This window comes from Coregonus lavaretus (genome assembly GCF_964263955.1).
Source record: "Coregonus lavaretus genome assembly, chromosome: 6".
NCBI classification, from domain to species: domain Eukaryota; kingdom Metazoa; phylum Chordata; class Actinopteri; order Salmoniformes; family Salmonidae; genus Coregonus; species Coregonus lavaretus.
This window is the reverse complement of record NC_139993.1, coordinates 45588791-45612879: the sequence shown is the minus strand read 5'-3', so window position 1 is coordinate 45612879 and position 24089 is coordinate 45588791. Positions and strand designations below refer to the sequence as shown.

The 24089-nt window shown below is 47.2% G+C and overlaps 1 protein-coding gene across 2 annotated transcripts in view; it reads right to left on the bottom strand.

Annotated features, from left to right (window-relative positions):
- The window catches only part of LOC311131192 (phospholipid phosphatase 3-like), a 34122-nt gene that overhangs the window by 8578 nt on the left and 1455 nt on the right, over positions 1-24089 (bottom strand). The window contains exons 2-5 of one of the 2 annotated variants that reach the window (XM_084164043.1): positions 8358-8512; positions 5305-5397; positions 4998-5185; positions 4696-4753 (exon numbers count right to left, since the gene is read on the bottom strand). In XM_084164043.1, coding sequence (XP_084020169.1) covers positions 4696-4753; positions 4998-5185; positions 5305-5397; positions 8358-8512 — 494 coding nt within the window. Of the gene's footprint in view, positions 1-4695; positions 4754-4997; positions 5186-5304; positions 5398-7564; positions 7723-8357; positions 8513-24089 lie in introns of both variants that reach the window. The other variant, XM_084164042.1, reaches the window with a different exon arrangement.

The following is a 24089-nucleotide window of genomic DNA, read 5'->3' as shown; positions in this document are numbered from 1 at the left end:
TCTACAATTTTTCTTCTGAGATCTTGGCTGATTTCTTTAGATTTTCCCATGATGTCAAGCAAAGAGGCACTGAGTTTGAAGGTAGGCCTTGAAATACATCCAAAGGTACACCTCCAATTGACTCAAAGGATGTCAATTAGCCTATCAGAAGCTTCTAAAGCCATTAAATCATTTTCTGGAATTTTCCAAGCTGTTTAAAGGCACAGTCAACTTAGTGTATGTAAAATTCTGACCCACTGGAATTGTGATACAGTGAATTATAAGTGAAATAATCTGTCTGTAAACAATTGTTGGAAAGATTACTTGTGTCATGCACAAAGTACATGGCCTAACCGACTTGCCAAAACTATAGTTTGTTAACAATACATTTGTGGAGTGGTTGAAAAACAAGTTTTAATGACTCCAACCTAAGTGTATGTAAACTTGTGGAAGGCTACCCGAAACGTTTGACCAATTTAAAGGCAATGCTACCAGATACTAATTGAGTGTATGTAAACTTCTGACCCACTGGGAATGTGATGAAAGAAATAAAAGCAGAAATAAATCATTCTCTCTACCATTATTCTGACATTTCACATTCTTAAAATTAAGTGGTGATCCTAACTGACCTAAAACAGGGTATTTTTACTAGGATTAAATGTCAGGAATTGTGAAAAACTGAGTTTAAATGTATTTGGCTAAGGTGTATGTAAACTTCCGACTTCAACTGTAGACCAGGCTGTGGTTCTGATAAATGTTCCCCCTTCAGCTGTAAAAAAACACCATGACCACTGACTAAACCCAACAGAAACGCACACTCACTCCGGTCCATGTTCAACACCTGTTCAGAGTGAACTCTCTCCCCCCATTAGAATAAACAGCAGACAAGCGGATGTGCCCTCCAACTCTCCACCTCCTGCCCCCTGACTCAGTCAGTTTAGCTGGGTTATATTTTACACCAAAGCACAACTAAAACAGGAATGCAAATGGCCAAGGCCATTCTCAATCACACACACACACACGCACATCCCCACACACACACGCGCACACACCAAAATGAGGTCAGGCGTGGACCCTTGGACTTCCTGTGTTTCTTCATCTCCCCTCAGACTCAGACCTATACTTCCTGCTTCTAATAGCCAGAGACTGGGTGGGGCAACCTCTGCCAAGGTCTCCCTCACTACCTTCCTCACCCCCTCTCTCACCCCTCCACTCTCACCAAGGCCTAATTAGCTGTCCTAACAATAGCCCATCAACTGTAGACCAGGCTGTAGATTCCCAGAGGAAGGTATGGAGTAGGCTGACTTGCTCTTCCTGGAAGACAAGCTCATCATCATTGTTGCTCATCATTGTTGACTTTGAGGAAGGAGAGGAAGGTACCCTCCCATCCCTCTCTCCCTCTCTCTTTCTCTCAGGGATGTTTAGAGTTCTGACTTCCGCAGGTTCCAGGGGGGGAAAGGTGAAGGGGAAGGAGGGAAAAGGAAGTGAGTAAGACAGGAATGTATGCCGTTGTCCGACCATGAGGTTTTCTAGACCTACTGTAGGGGTGGCAAGGGCAGTCCTGCTTCTATAGAGCTACTGGCTGTAGTTCCAGTCCTGGTCCTGGAGAGCTGCTGGCTGTAGTTCCAGTCCTGGTCCTGGAGAGCTGCTGGCTGTAGTTCCACTCCTGGTCTTGCAGAGCTACTGGCTGTAGTTCCAGTCCTGGTCCTGGAGAGCTATTGGCTGTAGTTCCAGTCCTGTTCCTGGAGAGCTGCTGGCTGTATGTCCAGTCCTGGTCTTGCAGAGCTACTGGCTGTTGTCCCAGTCCTGGTCTTGCAGAGCTACTGACTGTAGTTCCAGTCCTGGTCTTGCAGAGCTACTGGCTGTAGTTCCAGTCCTGGTCTTACAGAGCTACTGGCTGTAGTTCCAGTCCTGTTCCTGGAGAGCTACTAGCTGAAGTTCCAGTCCTGGTCTTACATAGCTACTGACTGTAGTTCCAGTCCTGGTCTTAAAGAGCTACTGGCTGTAGTTCCAGTCCTGGTCCTGGAGAGCTACTGGCTGTAGTTCCAGTCCTGGTCTTACAGAGCTACTGGCTGTAGTGTGAGTATGAGAGAAATGTTCTTACCACAGACTGAGGAATGTCTCACTAACACTCATCCGTCAGAAGACTATTGTGTTTCTGTCCTGAGAAAAACTACTATAAAAAAACAACTAAAGATTTTTTCCAAACTCCATGAATGACTGAGAAGACATGAAGCCACAGTTTAGTGGTTTCTTACAGAATATTTATACTCAAGAAGAGAGACTCCTTTCTCTCATGGACTCACTTATTCACTCTGGGACAGATATAAAACACAACAAGGAAATAAAGAGAGATAATCCGGCCATCATTCCACACCACCACAGAATGTCTGTAATATTTGTTGTTTACTAACCCTCAATTAGAAAAACTGGATCCCTGGGGTGTGTGTTGCTGTGTGTCGCTGTGTGTACTGTACAAACTGTCTGGTCAGTTTATATTTCCAAGGAGAGTTGGCTTTTATGTCTTCGCTCTCTTCCTTCTTCCCTCTCTTCTTGCTCTCTCTTCACCACACTAGATCCACCTCCCAGAAAACTTGTTTGTGGTTTGAATGGCAAGCCTGCGGTTTTGTGGTTTGAATGTCAAGCCTGCGGTCTGGAGGCACACCTCTCTTCTTCCCTCCTTCCCTCCCTCCCTCTTTTACACTCCCTCTTGCCATTCTAACAGAGAGGCTGTCAGAGAGGTCAGAGAGAGGCAGGGAAATACCCAGCACTCACCACAAAATACCACACAATACTCCGGGAAGCATTGGCAAACCGTGCCAACCCAGCTCAGCCAAGCTCAGCCTATCCAAGCCCAAAACATTGAGCATAGTTGTGGGAATATCTGCGGTCTTAATAGGACATGGGGGATAAAGAGGGGAGGGAGAGACAAAGAAAAAGAGAGAGAGGGGGGCTGGGGGGGGGTCAGTGTATGTAATTAGTGTGTTGGAAGCGTGGAGGCCCGCTGGGGTACGAAGATGGATCAAGAGACCACAACAGGTGGAGATAGGGAGAGAGAGAGAGAGAAGGAAAGAAAGAGAAAGAGTGAAAGAGAGAGAAAGCTGTTAGTCCCCTGTAGCTCAGTTGGTAGAGCATGGCGCTTGCAACGCCAGGGTTGTGGGTTCGTTTCCCACGGGGGGCCAGTATGAAAATGTATGCACTCACTAACTGTAAGTCGCTCTGGATAAGAGCGTCTGCTAAATGACTTAAATGTTAAGAGGAAAACAGGTGGAGTGCATCCATCCATCCATCCCTCTAGGAAGAGGAGGAAAGAAAAGTCTGATTAAACTATGAGCGGGTGGGGGAGTCGGGATGATGAGGGGGAGGGATAGAGGGAGAACAAATATATTTTTCATCAGGCAGATGAATCCTGCAGCTCATTAACCCTTTACACTCGTGGGAATTGACCTATATGGATAGCGCTAAATTGAAATGTTTTTTACAGAAGAAATCTGAAATGCATAGCCATGGTAGCAATTCAAAGGGAACAGTTTGGAGATTATCAGAAAACTATTAGACCAAAGGTGAGGACACAAGACTGTTCACGTGACACAAGACTGAATCCAAACATTACACTGTTGATTGTATGCGCATTTTACATTTACTGTACTTTTTGCCGCATTTGTTGATAACGAAATCAGAAAATACTCTTAATACATTCAGTAACATGATAAGAATATTCCTGGATAATGTGGGGTAGGTCCAACATGAGTGAGAGGACTAACTGGTGTCTCCAAGTGGCCACACACCTCTCCAAAGTGTGCACAGTTCCTATGTCATTTCAAAGCACTTTTATGACTCAAGAGTCTTCAACTATAAGGTGCTTTTTTTTGTAGCTCTCCTAGCTGTGCTGTTGAGGAACTAGAGGAAGCACACTAGTAGTTGTTTTGGTTGGAACACAGCCCTGCATCCCCGCCATCACACAGTTACTGTTGTTGTTTACGCAATCCAAAAATTGTTAGGCTTTCACAAGACAATCCAGAGAAACAGATGGTATTTTTGGTGCAAATAGAAAGGAGTCATGAGTGCATTTAGGTGCGTGTGCCGCGGCAAACTTTCTTCACAGTAGATGAAGATAGGCTCCTTCTGTTCAGAATTACCCAGGGTATGACGTCATGTCATAACTGTACATCAAACATTGTGATCATAAACATTGACACTTTATATGAAATTAGTTTTATGATATGGAAATGTGAAGCGCACATTTGGACTCAAAGTGGCATTTCTATAATCCTCAATGTCTCATCTTTCAAAATACATCGATTCCTCTTAATTCACAGCATTTCCCTTCACTCAGACAACAAAACATGTGCTAAAGTTGCACAATTAGTTAGAGGGATGGGGAAACTTCTTGTTGCGTCCAGTCAGTGCAAAGTTCAGAACAGCCAGTCAAAACCCATACAGAGCTGTGAAGCAGAGCCTGAGGTCTGACGTCATGTATTACTGTACAGCCACTGCGTTCCAATTTAGTCAGTGCCAAAATCTGCCATTTTCAACCTGTATACGGGTACGAGTGTAAAGGGCTACACCTACTTCCCATGATGCCCTCTGTCATCTGCACCACCCCATTGTTTCTGTGTACCACAGTGTGTGTGTGAGCGTGCGTGCGTGCGTGCGTGCGTGCGTGCGTGTGTGTGTGTGTGTGTGTGTGTGTATGTATGTATATGTGTTACTCACAGCCAGGTAGAGCATAGTAAACATGGAGAAGGAGGCATGTCCTGAGAAGAAGGATTTCCTGGTAAAACAAACAAGCAAACATGAGTAGTCTGTGTGTGTGTGTGTGTGTGTGTGTGTGTGTGTGTGTGTGTGTGTGTGTGTGTGTGTGTGTGTGTGTGTGTGTGTGTGTGTGTGTGTGTGTGTGTGTGTGTGTGTGTGTGTGTGTGTGTGTGTGGTGTGGGCGCATGTGTGTGTGTATGTGTGTGCATGCCTCTGTGCGTGTGTTTGTATGCATGCATGTGTGTTTTTGTATGTGTACTGACCTGGCTTCCTGTACTTTGCTCTCAGGGCCATTACAGGTGTAGGAGGTGATGTATCCGAGGGAACAGTTGATGGCTGACCATTCAGGGTTACACACATCCAGGAAGTGCGGTCTCATCCTGCCCACTGACACCTTGGCGATGTCTGTGAACGACTGGCTGATGGCACAGCCAAATATAAACACTCCAACCTAGAGGATGCATTACAACCATTAGTACCATATAACCATTAGCATGAAAACCAGAATATTATTGAAATTTATCATTTATTGTCCAGTCTCTACCCACCCCGACCTCTACTAGTACTCACCTGTTTGTAGAGAGATGAGACATAAGGGTTCCCAACGAAAGACTTAGATCCCTCCCTCAGATTGTGAATCCTGTAACACTCTCCTATAACAATCTATAGAGAGGAGAGGAGGGAAGAGGAGGGAAGAGGAGAGGAGAGGAGAGGAGAGGAGAGGAGAGGAGAGGAGAGGAGAGGAGAGGAGAGGAGAGGAGAGGAGAGGAGAGGAGAGGAGAGGAGAGGAGAGGAGAGGAGAGGAGAGGAGAGGAGAGGAGAGGAGAGGAGAGGAGAGGAGAGGAGAGGAGAGGAGGATTTGGGATGAAGAAGTGAAAGGAATTGAACATTACAAACAAACTCCTGATCGGGTTCTGATGAGTGATATTGTCAACTATCATGCAGTTAGGTCAAACACATCCACACACAGTGACAATGTGTAATTAAGCATGCACATGTTGATTAAGTGAAGACATGGATAAAACAGGGAGGATGGAGACAAGATGGAGAGAAAGACAGTGAGAAGGATGAACGGATAATGGAGAGAGAGAGAGATGGAAACATTGAGCATGGCCTGCCGTTCCCTTGGGCACCACTGATATGATGTCTTTAATGATGAGGTATGACAGAGGAGCTGATGGAGGGATGGAGGAGGGGATGAGATGGACAGATGACACCTCTAACAAAGATAGAGAGAGATAACAGAGATCCTATCTATGGCTCTGGGTTAACATTGTCTCACGTCAGGTAGCGCAACGGCCGTATGCACTGATCTGGCACTGATCTGTCTGATAACTCACAAACAACAAGCAGGCAAACTAGATACCTTATAGCCATCGAAAGAAGCTTGCACTAGGCTGCTAGCTGGAGCAAGTTTGCTCAGCTGCTCAAGCATGGTTTGCCGTAGTAGCCAGTGCATCATAGTTACCGAGAGCACAGTGATTTTCAGAATTAGGAACTAGTGTTAGGCGGATGAGCATATTCTCTATATTTTTAGATGAGTTCCACATCCTACAAGCCAGATCGGTTGAGGGACGAGCGTAGTGTAGAATGACGCCATTTGACGTGAGACAATGTGGCTCTGGGTTAACACTGTCTCAGAGTCCTGCAGTGATGTTGTAACACTAGAGCTGAACTTTTCTAGCAGGGGGCGGGGTGGGGTACAGCCTCCCAAGAGACACAGCGGTACGCCATCCCATTGCGGACCCCCAGGAACTCTGGATGCCCACACACAGCCCTCTATGTAACACCCAGCCACCCTCTCCTCTCTCACTATATTGCTCCTAAGATATTGACTTGCCCTCCTCTCAGCCTGCTAGAGATATACTGTACCTCTAGCGTTCTCCATATATACTAATATCTATTCTCTCTCTCCCTCTCTCCATCTCGCTCCATGCTGCCTATCTCATCCCACAGTGCAGACAGAGTCTGTCAGGGAGAGAAGGGGAGGAGAGGAGGGGGTTTCCCTGGGATAAACACAGCCAAGAGGCCACGCTAGGAAAGAGTGTGTGTGTGTCTATGTGTCTGTGTGTCTGTGTGTGTGTGTGTGTGTGTGTGTGTGTGTGTGTCAGAGTGAGACTGTGTCAGAATCACAGGAGACACCACTAATGATATACAGATGTGTAAAACACGCCAACTTACCCACACCATGAGCTGTGAGAACACACACACACACACACTCAGACACATACACTCCTGGTTTGTAAAAGCAGAAGCGCTGAGCTGGTAGCTAGATTGTACCCCCATCAGGATAGACGCCAACAGAGCACAGCCTGGGGTCTCATATAGTAGAGGGGGCTAGGACTCAGTGCGGGGTGTGTCTGGTGTGTGTGTGTGTGTGTGTGTGTGTGTGTGTGTGTGTGTGTGTGTGTGTGTGTGTGTGTGTGTGTGTGTGTGTGTGTGTGTGTGTGTGTGTGTGTGTGTGCGTGTGTGTGTGTGTTCATTTGGTGGGAGAGGGCACTGGGGCACCAAGCCCAGAGGGCAGGCAACAGGCAACAGGGGTCATGGGAATGTAATGTATCACATCAACAGCTCAAACCAGGAGTGTGTGGTTCACACACACACACACACACACACACACATAAACACACACCCTCCCTTGCTCATCAGAAGAATGGAAACTGGTCTATATTCAGTGTGGAGCGAGTCAATGCTGTTATGGCGATGGAAAATGACTTCCCACAGAGCAGACAACACATGAAAATCACACACACACAAACAGAGACAGGAAGGGATGATTATGGAGTATGAAGTGAGGGACTAGAAGAGATACTCAGAGAGGTAGACTTACAGAGAGGATGGCAATAAGAATGCCAGCAGCACAGAGCACAGCATCGCTGATAGTGTCTCCATTTTTATATGGGTACCTGATGGACTCATCAGAACAGTAAAAACCTCTGTGGTACGGCTGTATGGTGCTAGTCTCTATTATCAGGAAGGGCAGGCCAGCTGCACAGAGAGAGAGAGAGAGAGAGAGAGCAGGAGATAGATAGAGAGAGGGGGCGGAGGGAGAGAAGGGGAGAGAGAGAGAGCAATAGAGAGAGGGGAGAGGGAGAGAGAGGGAGAGAGAGCGTGGAAGAGAGAGAGAGTGAGGGGGGAGAGATTGGAAGAGAGAGGGGGAGAGAGTGGAAGAGAGAGAGGGGGGTATGAGTGGAGAGAGAGAGAGAGAGAGAGAGAGAGAGAGAGAGAGAGAGAGAGAGAGAGAGAGAGAGAGAGGGAGAGTGGAAGAGAGAGAGAGGGAGGGGGAAGAGAGACAAAGACAGTAGGTCAGTGACTTGGACACAAACAGGAGGTAGAGGGGTAGAGGGAGGGGGCGTGCGGGTTTCACCACGGGAACATGGGATAGCAAAGGAGGAGAGAACGGAGGTTGGTCCTACATGGTCGTCTGAGTGTAGAAGAGTGACGATCAGCCAGAGATAGTCACAGAATCACCACCCAGTTAACTCCAACCCTAACCCACTGTTTAAATCTTGAATCTAATATGGTCACTCTGTCTGACCCAGTTGACCATGCAAACCTCTAGTCCTCCAGGCGTACCCCCTCTCTCCTCCCAGGCAGAGTGCTCCATGGTAGGTCTGACTTACGGCCATACTGGGCAGAGTGAGCCCCACGGCAGTGAGGACAGAGGAGGGGATGGTGGAGCTCTTGTAGGAGTAACGCAGACTGACGTCGCTGCAGTAGAATCCTCGCTGGTACGGATGCACTGAGGTGCGGTGGATAGCAAGGCTGGGCAGCATGACTGGACACATGCATACATACACAGGTCAACACACCCCTAGGACAACTCTCAGACACACGCATATGAGCACTTAACACACACAGTCAACTCACCTGTGACCTGTGGAGAGAAGCCTAGTCTACCTGGGCGTGGTAAACAGTGTTTGTGGTTATTAGTGGTTATCAGGACATTAAAACCCTTCGTTTACATTGTCAACAACCTCCTGCTGATTCTATTTACAGTGTTTGGATTGAACTAATCCCATTAAATGGAGGAGTGGAGAGGAGTGCTACTAAAGTTGTAGTACAGTTAGCTCATTTAGAAAACGTAGAGTTGCAGTCTACTCTGTCGGTTATAGTGTGTGTGTGTGTGTGTGTTGTGTGTGTGTGTGTGTGTGTGTGTGTGTGTGTGTGTGTGTGTGTGTGTGTGTGTGTGTGTGTGTGTGTGTGTGTGTGTGTGTGTGTGTGTGTGTGTGTGTGTGTGTGGTGTGTGTGTGTGTGTGTGTGTGTGTGTGTGTGTGTGTGTGTGTGTGTGTGTGTGTGTGTGTGTTTGTGTTTGCACGCGTGCGTTGTGTGTATGTTCCAGTCTGTCAGTCTGTTCTGGCTCCAAAAAGCCTGACTCATTACCATGTCACACGTCCTACACACACACACGCACAAACACACACACTCGCACACATGCACACACACACGCACGCACGCACGCACGCACACCAGTGCCAGGGAAAATAATTCCATATATCCAAATCAAAGCAGTAGAACCGCAGGCCTGTTAACTGTGGCTGGAGGTTTACAGTCAGTCCTGAAGGGTTGTAAAACATGTGAAAAATAAGAATAACATGGCTAAGTTTTCATGCTTTTAACACTCTGGAAATTGTTTCTAATAAAAAGGTGTGTGTGTTTTGGGGGGGGGGGGGGACAGTGGCTTGAGACTATTGCTCAGACCTCTCAAACACTCAGACATAACATTTGCTATCTCACATCTGAGGGAGGGGGCTCTATTTCAATTCAAAAGGGCTTTATTGGCATGGGAAACATATGTTTACATTGCCAAAGCAAGTGAAATAGATAATAAACAAAATATGCAAATATCTCTCTATCCTTCTTCCTCCTCTCTCTCTCTCTCTCTCTCTCTCCTCCTCCTCCGTTACAGCCACTTTCTGTCTCTCACTCAGCTCTCTCTTTCCTTCCTTCTCCCTCTTTCGCTCCCTCTCTCTCCCTCCTCTCTTTCTCTCTGTAGACAGCTGAATGGTCCAGGGCGGTAGACAGGGAGTTCACTGCTGACACCTGCACAAACACACACCAACCATGGCTGGAACTGGAGAGAGACTGTGAACGGGTGTCTCTCACACACTTGTAGATAGTTCTCTTAATGCACTGTTGAGTTTACTGTCAATACACACACTCTGTGAGACATCCAGTGATATGTATGGTAAACAGCCAAACCCATTCGAAGGGCCAGAACCATCTCTCTCTCTCTCTCTCTCTCTCTCTCTCTCTCCTCTCTCATCTCTCTCTCTCTCTCTCCTCTCTCTCTCTCTCTCTCTCTCTCCTCTCTCTCTCTCTCTCTCTCTCTCTCTCTCTCTCTCTCTCTCTCTCTCTCTCTCTCTCTCTCCCTCCCTCCCTCCCTCCCTCCCTCCCTCCCTCCCTCCCTTCATACTGGCCTGGTCCTTGGTGGGAGGGGGGATTTACTTGCTAATGAGGAGGAGTGAAAGGAGGTCATGGGCTTAACACACGTGGGACACACACACACACACACACACTCACACACTGACCTCCACTAACCGGCCATTCAAGAGCAGGGAAGCTCAAGAGTGTGACACAGAAAACAGAAGGGGAGAGGGGGGGGGGGGGGGCAGCGGACCCTCTCTGATGTCGGACCCTCTCCTCTCTGCCTTGACTGCCTGTTTATAAAAGGCTCTCTGTCCTTGCTGTATCCTCTCTCTGCCCAGTAGATGCCAGGGCTCTGTTCACAAACACAAACAGACCCCAAATAGCCTGAGGCAGCAACACAATTAGACCCAACCAAATTATGAGAAAGCAAAAAGATAACTATTTGAGATACTGGAAAGAATCAACCAAAAACAGTGCAAAATTGGAATGCTATCTAGCGCTAAAAAGAGACTACACAGTAGTAGAATACCTGACCACTGTGACTGACCCAAAATTAAGAAAATCCTTGACTATGTACAGACTCAGTGAGCATAGCATTGTTATTGAGAGAGGCCGCCATAGGCAGACCAGGCTCTCAAGTGAAGACAGGATATGTGCCCACTGTCCACAAAATGAGGTGGAAACGGAGCTGCACTTCCTAACCTCCTGCCAAATGTATGACCACATTAGAGACACATATTTCCCACAGATCACATAGACCCACAAATATATGTTCTTTAAATCCAACATTGATAAACTCCCATATCTGTTAGGCGAAATACCACAATGTGCAATCACAGCAGCAAGAATTGTGGCCCGTTGCCATGAGAAAATGGCAAGCAGTGGAGCACAAACAACATTGTAAATACCACCAATACTTATCTGTTTATTTATCTTCCCCCCACTATTCATACTACAATTATTTGCACATTGTCAAAACACTTAGCTGATAATATAACACTTGAAATGTCTTCATCTTTTTGAAACCTTTTTTAGTGCAATGTTTACTGTTAATTTCTAATCTTTTTTTGTTGACGTTGTTAAATTATTTTCTTCTCACTTTTGTTTACTGTTTATTTAACTTGCAATGTAAACATAGCCTCCTGTTGTCACGACTTCCGCCGAGGCTGCCTCCCCTCCTTGTTCGGGCAGGTTTCGCCGTTCGTCGTCACCGGCCTACTAGCTGCTGCCGATCCATTTATCATCACTCCACTTGTCTTGTCTAATTAATCACACACACCTGGTCCTTATCCTCAATTAGTCATTGTATAAGTGTTCCCTCTGCTTCCTTGTCTGTGTGGGTGATTGTTTGTAGTGAGCTGTGTGTAGCTCGGTTGAGCTACCCTTACCTTGTTGTTGCCAGGGTAGATATTTCCCCTGTGCCTGAGTTTTGTTGTCGCATGCTTGCAACTGTTTATCAATGGAATAAACTCTTTGGATGCGTATTACTCTCCTGCGCCTGACTCCTTCTATCACATGCATCACAGAATCATCCACCCGCTATGGAGTCAGCGGGAGAAGAGCGCATGCCTGGAGTCGTGGCACGGGTCCAGGAGCACTCCACGATGCTGGCCAACTTGGGGGAAGCGATGGATCGGGTTCTTCAGGTCGTCCAACGCCTGGAGAGGAGCAGACCCGATCTGTCGAGACCAGCTGGCCAACCGGATCCAACCACCTACACCCCAGCACCAGGAGGGATCCAGATATACTGACAACGGGCGTTTGAGGGCACAGCGGCGCTGTGCCAGGGATTCCTCCTCCAATTGGAGCTTTACTTCGCCAGCATCAGGCCGGCACCATCGGAGCGGGAGAAGGTGTCCGTCCTCGTTTCCTGCCTCTGTGGGAAAGCCCTGGAGTGGGCCAACGCGGTGTGGAATGAAGGAGGAACCGCGTTGGAGGACTACAGGGAGTTCGCTCTCCTCTTTCGGGCAGTATTCGACCACCTGCCCGAGGGTCGAGAGGCGGGTGAGCGACTGGTCCACCTGAGGCAGGGGACGAGGACCGTGCAGGACTTCGCGTTGGAGTTCCGGACGCTGGAAGCGGGGTCCGGGTGGAACGAGCGGGCCCTGATCGACCATTTCCGGTGCCATCTGCGGGAGGACATCCGACGGGAGCTAGCCTGCCGGGACACCATGTTGTCCTTCGATAAACTGGTGGACATGGCCATTCGGTTGGACAACCTGCTGGCAGCCAGAGGATGTCCTGGTAAGGGTCTGCCCGTTTCCACCCCAGAAGACTCGGACCTCGAGCCGATGGAGCTGGTTGGAGCCGCCGGCCGAGAGAGCGGAGGAGGACAGCGACAGTGCCACTCTGGTGGCACGAAGGGACAATCCACCACACGTCGTAGTCAAAGTTATTTTGGGCCTGGAGGCGGCAGGCAGGGCACTCACACATCACCCCAGGTATCGAACACCCACACTTGTTCAGAGCCCTCTGTTGCGCACTGTACCCTATCTATCCACTTTCCCGATCACATGGTAGTTCCCCAGTGTAAGGCGCTAGTCGATTCAGGCGCAGCTGGGAAGTTTATGGATAGGGCATTCGCACGCCGTCAAGGCATTTCATTGGTTCCACTCTCCATTCCACGTCCCCTCAGAGCACTTGATAGTCGACCATTAGGGTCCGGATTTGTTACGGAAGTCACTATACCAGTCCCCATGATCACCCAGGAGAATCATTTTGGCCTTCTGACGCGCCCTGTGCGTCGTCAGAAGGCCAACGCTGACCGCCACCACATTGAGGCCCCCGTCTTTGTACCGGGGGATCGGGTCTGGCTCTCGACCCGGAATCTGCCCCTCCGCCTGCCCTGCCGGAAGCTGAGCCCGCAGTTTGTGGGGCCGTTCAAAGTCTTGAGAGTCAACGAGGTCACATATAGGTTATTATTAACCCCTCGTTTCATGTGTCTCTCCTCAGGCCGGTGGTAGCTGGTCCGCTCCAGGAGTCTGAGGTGTGGGAGGTCCCTCCACCTCCTCTGGACATCGAGGGGGCCCCGGCGTACTCGGGCCGTTCCATCCTGGATTCGAGGGGTCGGATGGGGGGCCTTCAGTACCTCGTGGAGTGGGAGGGGTACGGTCCGGAGGAACGGTGCTGGGCCCCGGTGAGGGATATCCTCGATCCCTCCATGTTACGGGATTTCCACCGTCGCCATCCGGCTCACCCTGCTCCACGTCCTCCTGGCCGCCCCCGAGGCCGGCGCGCAGCAAGGGGCGGGGGGGGGGGGGTACCGTCACAACTTCCGCCAAGGCTGCCTCCCCTCCTTGTTCGGGCAGGTTTCGGCGTTTGTCGTCACCGGCTTACTAGCTGCTGCCGATCCATTTATCATCACTCCACTTGTCTTGTCTAATTAATCACACACACCTGGTCCTTATCCTCAATTAGTCATTGTAGAAGTGTTCCCTCTGCTTCCTTGTCTGTGTGGGTGATTGTTTGTAGTGAGCTGTGTGTAGCTCGGTTGAGCTACCCTTACCTTGTTGTTGCCAGGGTAGATATTTCCCCTGTGCCTGAGTTTTGTTGTCGCATGCTTGCAACTGTTTATCAACGGAATAAACTCTTTGGATGCGTATTACTCTCCTGTGCCTGACTCCTTCTATCACACGCATCACACCTGTAGCTCAATTGGTAGAGCATGGCGCTTGCAACGCCAGGGTTGTGGGTTCGATTCCCATGGGGGGCCAGTATGAAAAATGTATGCACTCACTAACTGTAAGTCGCTCTGGATAAGAGCGTCTGCTAAATGACTTAAATGTAATATGTTTCCCCGCCAATAAAGGCCCTTTGAATTGAATTGAGAGAGAGATGAGAGAGAGAGAGGTGAAAAGAGAAGTTGTCAGGGCTAGAGTGAATTAAATAAAGTCGCAGTTAAAAGGTCTTTCACTGGGTCACATCCAGAGACGATCGGGATCAGGATCGGGAGAAAGAGGGAGACAGAGGAGAGAATGGAGGGAGGAGGGAAGAGGGACGTGGGTGGCTTTATGAGCAAAGTGGTCTTCGCTCTGGGGAAAGTTTCTATTAGTTTTATCAGATTCTGTTATGCACTTCTCTCCTCTAGACTGAGAGAGAAACCACAGAACACACATCAGAGAGAGAGAGAGAGAGAGAGAGAGAAAGAAGGGGGACAGGGGAGAGAGGGGGGTGAATGGCCGGAGTTGTAGAGGAGAGAAAAAGGCATTGTGTCTGCTCTAAACAGAGGATTTCCTCTCTGTCTCTCTGTCACACAGACCATGGTCAACCCTGACCGTGGAGACAGAGGGGCAGGGGCCAAGGAAAGAGGGGGAGGGGGGAGAGGCTAAAAGGTTTGACCCTGTTCGCCCTGCTAGTCTATTAAAGCTACACTCCTCCTCCTCCTCCTCCTCCTCCTCTTTTTCTGTCTCTCATCTGCATGAAGATACTGTAGATCAGCTCAGTATTAGTGTGCATGCAACTGTGTGTGTGTGTGTGTGTGTGTGTGAGAGACTGGACCTCTGAGAATGGCTAGGGGGGAAGGGGAGGATAATTAGTGGGGATTTCCATGGTGATACACACTGTCATGTTATACAACATATTGTTTAGCTGCTTGGCTGTTACCAGTAACACTGAATTGATAGCATACAGTCAAGTGACAGAGAGAGAGTGACACTAAGAGATACTCCACTGCCCAGTCATGTAGAGAATGTTGGGTTAAATATGGCCATGCACTTGCTCACTGGTGTGTGTGTGTGTTTGTGTATGAGTGTGTTTGTGTGTGTGTGTGTTTGTGTGTGTGTGTGTGACATTAACATATGTGTGGACCCTGAGGAACTCTTCAGGAGTGTGCTATTCCACTTTGCAAGGTTAGAGGTAAGGGATTAGGGGTTAGGGGTCAGGGGTTAAGGGTCAGGGGTCAGGAGAGTGATCTCACACGAGATCAGTGCTAGCCTGAAATATTGTAGGCCTACCAATGACTTGAACAGCTTTAACACAGCAGCTACAATCTCTCCTCTCTTCTCTTCTTCTCTCCTCACTTCTCCTCCTCTCGATTCCTCTGTTCTCCTCTTCTCTCTTTGCTCGCGTTTTCAATTCTACTCCACAGCTGATCTGTGTATGAGTGTGTTTGAGAGAGCTTTGTCTGCACAAGCTGCTGTCACACACACACACACACACACACAGACACACACACACACACACACACACACACACACACACACACACACACACACACACACACACACACACACACACACACACACACACACACACACACACACACACAGAGAGACAAGCTGCTGTGTCAGCAGAGCAGTGTACAGAATGAATGGCCTCTTTTCTCCTGCAGTGAAAGGGCAGCCAGCTAGCCTGGGCTAGGCAGGGCAGGGGGCGCGGCACAAACATGTGCTTACTCTGAGAGATTTTATTCACACCAATAAACAACCAGCTTTTTACACACAGGCACCTGATAGGACAACCTCTGGGCCAGAGGTCTTTACAGACAGGCAGCTGCAAAGGGGAGCCTCTGTGGTCCTTGCTCCAGCTCCCCCATAGAGATGGAAAGAGGCCTCATCATTGTATCCGTGCCATTATGGCGTCTGTGACAGCATGGGCAGCGCCATTGAGGCTATCTCCATTGTGAAGTAGTCAATTTTATTCTTCACGGTTGGTTGATCCCTCCTGATGACCCGGTTGGACATGACTCCAACAGGGTCACTAGGAAGGATCAGCCAGTGAAGTTGGAAGTCCCACCCAGTTGACTACATTAAAGTGGTAGAAGCCCTCAATGGTGCTGCCCATGATAATACTGCCTTTTGGCCACTATAGGCCTCGCTCATTCTCTATGAACTCCCCCTACTATCTACCCCTAGGCCTTAAGTGTTTTTAGATCTGAAGGAAGAGAGTAGCTGTTACATAACTCAACGTTCCCCATAGTCTTTTCTTTGAAAGGGGAAAAACACTACACTGGCTTCCAGTTGAAGCTCGCATCTGCTACAATACCATGGTGCTTGCCTACGGAGCTGTGAGGGGAACGGCACCTCCGTACCTTCAGGCTCTGATCAGTCCCTACACCCAAACGAGGGCATTGCGTTCATCCACCTCTGGCCTGCTGGCTCCCCTACCTCTGCTTAAGCACAGTTCCCACTCAGCCCAGTCAAAACTGTTCGCTGCTCTGGCACCCCAATGGTGGAACAAGCTCCCTCACGACGCCAGGACAGCGGAGTCACTAACCACTTTCCGGAGACTTTTGAAACCCCACCTCTTTAAGGAACACCTGGGATAGGATAAAGTAATCCTTCTAACCCCCCCCTTACCCCCCCCCCCCAAAAAAAAATCAAAAAGATAAAAAATGAAAGAACAAAAGATAATAAAATAATAATAAAAAATAGAAAAATTAAAAAGATATAAAAATATAATAAAAAATGTAATAATTGTAAAGTGGTTGTCCCACTGGCTATAAGGTGAATGCACCAATTTGTAAGTCGCTCTGGATAAGAGCGTCTGCTAAATGACGTAAATGTAAATGTAAAAACAGCTTTTTTCCATAGGATGGGGAGACTGAGCCCAGCATGGCACTTTTGAGGCAGTGCTGCTGTGCTCAAAGTTCAAATGATTTGATCTTCCACCTGCTCTTGTGCCTGACCCCATTGGGACTGGGGAGTGCAGCACCTTTCTGCCATCATGTGAAATCTGCTTTAGGATGGAAACCCGAGACCCCATAGGACTCCAGCAGCACACAAATTCCCAGCGCTATATAGAGTATAGACTATAGAGTATAGAGCCGTCTGTCAGGCCCGCTGGGCGTTCCTCTATTGTTGCTATAATGGTATTATTACCCTGTAGGACAAAGTCCGGGTCTGGAGAGGAGGGCTGGATGCCCTTTGAAAGCTGATGACTCTCCTCTCCTCTACCCCTCCATCTCTCCACCTCTACTCGTTCCCCTCTCCTCCTCCCCTTCTCCACCCATCCTTACCCTGAGGCCCTGATATCAGAGACTCAGAGCACCAGAGTTCTAGCTGTCACTAAGGGCAGAGTGTACTGTAATACCGGCTAGGGTGTCTCTGTCAGGACTAGAGATCAGGGCTGGGTTTCCCAAAAGCATGGTAGCACTAAGATCATCTTAATTCTGTTGAAACTAAATGAATGAAAGTTTATCTTAGTGCTACCATGGTTTTGGGAAACCCAGCCCAGACCTGCTACCCCTGTCATGGATTTCTGTGTGTGTGTGTGTGTGTGTGTGTGTGTGTGTGTGTGTGTGTGTGTGTGTGTGTTTCTAAATCAAGACAATGTGTGTTAAATCACAGCTAGGCTGTGAATGTTCTTGGTATTGTTCTCCAGTGAAGCTGTGAGCCTCGGTGAGCCTCTCCTCTACAGCCCTCTGTATGTAAACAGGATAAAGAGAGATAGAGATAAGGATAAGAACTAAAAGCCTTATAACAGCCTCCTGCTGGATAAGACCACAGCCAAACAACAGTCTTACACAGTTTAATATACAGCCCCATACCAACAAGCTCTCAGTCTCACTGCAGAATCAGACGTTTGTCCATAAATGTCAAATTTGGAAGGTTAAGTTTAGGCATTACTTACGAATTGTTAAGTTAAGGGTTAAGGTTTGGGATAGGGTTAAACGAGTGCCTAGCACTGGGATTGAACACGTGACCCTCAGAGCCAGAGCTCCTGGCTTACGCCCACCCACCACCCCCGTCCACAATGCCCTAGCAAAACCCAAGCCTACTTGATGGTAATAGCACTTACCGTTTCCCTAGCGGCCGATTTTGAAGTAACCTCCCGACGTCCTGCTTACCTGGACGGATGTTGTATTGCGCAGTGGATCTTGAGCGACCTGGCTGCCCATACAACCACCTCTGAAAGTCAGTTTCCTGTCAACTAAATGACCAGCCAATGACACTGAGGGAGGGCAGGAGTAGCTGAGAGATACACAAGAAGTGAGGAACTCTCTCTCTCTCTCAATTCAATTCAGTTCAATTAAAAGGGTTAGGGTTAATAAACAAAAGTGAAATCAACAATCTCTCTCTCCCTCCTGCGCTCCCTCTATCTCTCCCTTCCCTCTATCTCACCCCCTCCATCCCTCTCTCTACTAGAGGACTATTAGTGCTCATTAGCAACACAAAGAGTCCAGACGCATCAAAAGAACCATTGTTCCCCAAAACAGTGAATATCTCCCCACCCCCAGAGAGAGAGAGAGAGAGATAGTCAGTATTGAGGACAGAGGGGCCGGTGTGACAGTGAAGAGAAGAGATGGAAAGATGAGGTCCTATCAGGGAAGGTAAGGACAGAGAGAAGGGAGAGACTGGAGGTAGAGACCAGGGAGAGAGACCAGAGAGAGAAACAGAAGGGGTGGTCAGATGTTTATGTGTAAAACCCTCACACAGAATTCCACTGAACACACAATTGAAACCCAAAATTCAAGACAATTTTAAAACTCTTTGTGGAGGAAAGACACATGCAGGATCACACACACACACAGGAGAGAAAGATGAGCGGAGGAGAGGACAGTTACAGTGAGACCTCCTCATTCCTATCACACACACTCTCAATCACTCAACCTGCTGCTGACAGCATGCACAAGGGGACCGCATATGGCAAGCACACACACACTGCCCACACAGCCAGTCCAGTCTGTCACACTAACATATCTAATGACAGCCCTGAGGTCTCAGAAACCCCAGGAGTGTATCATTATCATCTAGCCGTACAACCCGTAGCCTCACACACCAGCTGCAACTTTTTGTGTGTGTGTCATGTAGCCAGTATACCCAGTAGTCGGAGACCAACTGGCTGTTTAAGGGACACACATCAGCCTGGGCATGGTACCACAGTAGCTTATTAACACACACATTCTTGGACGTCCGGGTGCCCTATATGAAGGTTGGTGTAGTCAACATGCAAGGATCTCAATCTACTGTAGTTACGCAACCCAGTAAATTACTGGAGCTAAAGCCTCAGGAGCTAACTCACCTTTGTAGCTCAGTTGGTAGAGCATGGCGCTTGTAACGCCAGGGTAGTGGCTTTGATTCCCGGGTCACATGCACAGTGTGGGTGTACAGTAAATGTCAGGCATAGCACTGCAGACCTCCTGTCCTCTCTCACTATAACCTCTGCAGCAGAATACAGCTATGGCAGAGGATAAATGAGTGGGGGTATACATAACATGTTATCACATAATTATCTCTAGATTACATAGATTATATATTAGATTACATATCATCTCGTCAATCCAATAATGGTTTATCTCTTCTCTCCTGAAGTATACAGCCCTGTAAACATACCGGTAGTCTGTGTCCCTGTGAGTATAAACACAGCTCCTCTTCCCATTTCAGCCTGATGATTTCCACTCCAACTGTAGTGTGGGGGCCGAGGTCATTGTGTATATACTCTAAAGTCTAGCTCCGTAAAGGGCTATAATACTGTCTGGAGCTGTAAGAATGGGGTTGTAATACTTCACTGTAAACACAACTGTGTTTGGTCTACAGGAGAATAAACAGCACCGGACACAACAATTAACCCTAAGTATGTGTTTGTTTTTTGTGTTTGTCTGTGTCTCTCTCTGTGTGTGTGTGTGTGTCCTAACTCTGTGTTTTGTGTGTGTGTGTGTGTGTGTGTGTGTGTGTGTGTGTGTGTGTGTGTGTGTGTGTGTGTGTGTGTGTGTGTGTGTGTGTGTGTGTGTGTGTGTGTGTGTGTGTGTGTGTGTGTGTGTGTGTGTGTGTGTGTGTGTGTGTGTGCAATAAGCTCTCACGGTCTCACTGCAGAATCAGATGTTTGTCCATAAACGTCAAATGTCGAAGGTTAAGTTTACATTTTACATTTTAGTCATTTAGCAGACGCTCTTATCCATCGCGACTTACAGTAAGTGAGTGCATACATGTTTTTTTTTCATAGGCATTAATTCTGAATGATTAAGTTAAGGGTTAAGGTTTGGGATAGGGTTAAAACAAAAACAACCCCACGGTTAAGTTTAGGCATTAATTTCAAATGGTTAAGTTAAGGGTGCAGTCAACAACGTGATTTTCCTGTGTTTTATATACAGTGTATATTTGCACACTATGAGGTAAAATAATACTGTGAAATTGTGAAAATTAAGATAATGCCCTTAAGAGCTGTTTGGAAAGACCGCCTGAAATGTCTGCCTGTTTTGGCGGTATGGAGTTTTGACCTGCCTGGTGTCATCACCAGGCGGTAAATTAGATAATAGTTCCAAGCCTCTCTGCCAATAACCGCTAGTTTTAAGTTTTCCCCTCCCCACTCAGACCATTCCCAGACAGTCCCAGATAAATTATTGCTTGAAAAATTACTCTTTGCTAAGAAGTTATTTTATTTTATTTTTATTTTTTATTTTTTATTGAAAACAATCACAGCAAGGTACTTAATTGTTAGCCAGAAATGATTTGATATTGAGATAAAAACAGCTGCATTGGGAGATAAAAATAGCTGCAATGGGAGATAAAAACTGCTGCATTGGGAGATAAAAACAGCTGCATTGGAAGATAAAAACAGCTGCATTGGGCCTTTAACACTAGAACCACTAAATTGTTCATTTGGACTGCTCATGAATTAAAAAATATATATACTCTGCCATTTAAAGTCATGCCCTCCTCCGTCTTTGACTTTTCTTAAATAAGTCTATAATACACTGTCATTGTTAGAATCTTAATATCACAAACAGAACTGGAGTTACAACCAGTTTTAGGAGGGAATGTCATTTTTTGAATGGTTTTCCACGTTGCCCCTCCTTCTCCCGACAGTAGGGCCTGCTCCCCTCCTTCTCCCAACATTTGAAAGTACCGTGCCCAGTTGATAATCACCCCGATAATTGCCTCGAAACTTAACCTAAACTATACCGACACTAATTTCACACATACAACAACAGATTAAATAAATGAAATAAAGTATGATGGGGGAGAAAGGGGGAGAATGGGTGAGTTGATGAGTGAGAGGAAGCGAACAATGCGTAATTATGTAACCACCAATTGTGAATGAAGAGCAGGGCGAGCTATTCTATTATATTGATCTATTCTGATTATAATCTCAAAATGGTATGTACCCTATATCAGTCCACCGAATCCAAGCAGTCTTATCAGTCTACAATGGCCTACTTGGAGTAACAGTGAGAGTGTGCATAATTTACAATGGCATGAAGACCAAGACGAATGGATGCACATGCTGCGTTAGCGTTGCTGCAAAATCTGATTGAAAACGATTCAGATTGTGGGGACGTTGCGCACTGAGCATTTGCCTGTGCCACCACCAAATGAAATGGTGGGACAGGAGAGAGGAAGGGACGGCACTGTTTGGATAGAACAAGCCGTGACAATGCTACGGGCCAATTATCAGACCAAAATCTCATCACTGACTGTGCTTCTTGGTGGTTGGGGTATTTTTTTTATTTTGTTGTTATAAAAAAAGCTGTTACCGCATTCCAACACATATGCTTTCTGTTTCATAGTTGTAACAAAGGCACTCCACGAATAACATTTATTAAACACTTGAAGTTGTGTTTTTTCATTTTTACATATAGCCTACAGTAACATAAACTAAAGAAAATACTGTGTTATTTGAAATAAATAAAAAATCTTCATATTATAATGTTACCTAAGACCTTCATAAACACAACCAAATCATTATTTTTGCGAATATGAAATGTGTTAATTACAGTGTTAGAATGTTGCAGTCAGAATGATTGCTCATTAGCTCGACGGGGGGGTCCCTTGAGGCCCAGCAGTTCTAGTGTTAAAACCCAAAAAAGAAAAATGAGTGTCTAGCACTGGGATTGAACACGCGACCCTCAGAGCCGGAGCTTGTGGCTTACGCCCACCCACCACCCCCGTCCACAATGCCCTAGCAAATCCCAAGCCTACTTGATGGTAATAGCGCTCACGGTTTTGAAGTAATCTCCTGACATCCTGCTTACCTGGACGGATGTCTAATTTCGCAGTGGATCTTGCGCGACATGGCTAGTGTGTATGTATGTGTGTGTGTTTACAGTTGCCAAGTGAGCCACCAATGGTTAGATTAGTCATCCATCCAACAGGCGCCTGGCAAACACTAGCCCTAACAGCCTGCCTGTAAACCACTCACACTAGACACAGCTACATCTATAACTCATTACTACCACAGACCTAACACATTCCTCCCTCTACAGGGTCCCACAAGCACCATCACTCCACTGATTGGAGGGAGAGGGAGGAGTGGAAATGGGGTTACAGGGAGGTAGAGGGAGGGAGAGGGAAGAGGGGGGAGCTGGAGGTAGAGAGATGTGGAGAGGAGGAGGGACGGGCTGGAAAGTGGACGGTATTATGTTTCACAGCAAAGTGAGCCACACCTACGTCCGACCGACACTACCTTTCCGTTTCCCACCCTTTCCTGAGTGCCCCCTACATACACACACACACACACACACACACACACACACAAACGCTGAGAAAATTACACCAGATGTCACTTCAAGAGAGCTCGGTACTGCTGGCTGATGAGGAATGTAAGAAATTCTGGAAAATATTTATAGAGCCGGTCAGTCAGTCAGAGTAAAGTGGCTGGGGAAGTAGATGTACAGGTAACTGCCAAAATAAAGGAAACACCAACATAAAGTGTCTTAATAGGGTATTGGGCCACAACGAGCCAGAACAGCTTCAATGCGCCTTGGCATAGATTCTACAAGTGTCTGGAACTCTATTGGAGGGATGCAACACCCTTCTTCCACAATAAATTCCATCATTTGGTGTTTTGTTGATGGTGGTGGAAAATGCTGTCTCAGGCGCCTCTCCAGAATCTCCCATAAGTGTTCAATTGAGTTGAGATCTGGTGACTGAGACAGCCATGGCACATGGTTTACGTCGTTTTCATGCTTATCAAACCATTCAGTGGCCACTCGTGCCCTATGGATGGGGGCATTGTCATACTATGGGGGCATAGCCATGGTAGCCAAAATAATAGCCTGTCCAACATTTTTATACATGATGGGATGTTAATTGCTTAATTAACTCAGGAACCACACCTGTGTGAAAGCACTTGCTTTCAATATACTTTGAATCCCTCACTTACTCAAGTGTTTCCATTATTTTGACAGTTATCTGTACCTTATACTGGGGGAGGTAGAGTATTGGGTTAACGAGATGTATGAGACTAAATTGGTAAAGCTAGAAGGTGAAACTGCTGTAATGTAATGCAATGCTATAGGTCTTAATGGGAGGTAGAGATGAGGGTTAATGCCAGCAGCTATAGGAGTATAACGCGATTCCCCTTGGCTGTAAGGCTACTCTCTCATCTCCCTCAGAGACTGACTTCAGGTCAGACTGCACATAAAAACACACATTACCTAAATTCTCATGTTCAGCTAATGGTAACATGGTAACAGGGCTGATATCTCATTCAGCTGCATTACGAAATGAACAGGAGATATGTCTCTGATCAGATTTATAAGATTGGCCGCTATAGAGACATTTACTTAGAATTTATTTTCACTCTTTGTTGCTTTCTGAGCAGCCAACTGGATAACAAGCCAGAGTGGAGAGGAGAGAGGGGGGAACTGGAATTTCTATTCTGAGAAAGACCCAACCTTGAATAGCTTCCCAGCTCTAGTCGGAACATTAACACACAGACACAGACACACAGACACACACAGACACACACAGACACACACAGCACTCCAGTCCCATTGTGCGGCTGAGGTGAGGTCTGTTTTTAGAAGTGTTGTTTCCTGAAGAGCACAGCATCTCTCCACATTAAACATGTCTTCTAAAAAACATCCGCAATCTCAACTCTCCCACAGCCCCGGGACGCTATGTGTGTGTGTTATGCTAATCAGCAGATACTGTCTGTGTCCAACTGCCAGTATGGGATTAACTCTCCATAGTAAATCTGTCAGTCTCAATCACTCTCTGGGCTGCTGTTCTCTCTGGCAGTATAGAAGCTGATTTATTATCTCTGATTTACCCAAGAGTAACAGGAGGGTCTATAGACTGTCTGCCTAGACGGTGTTCACCAGC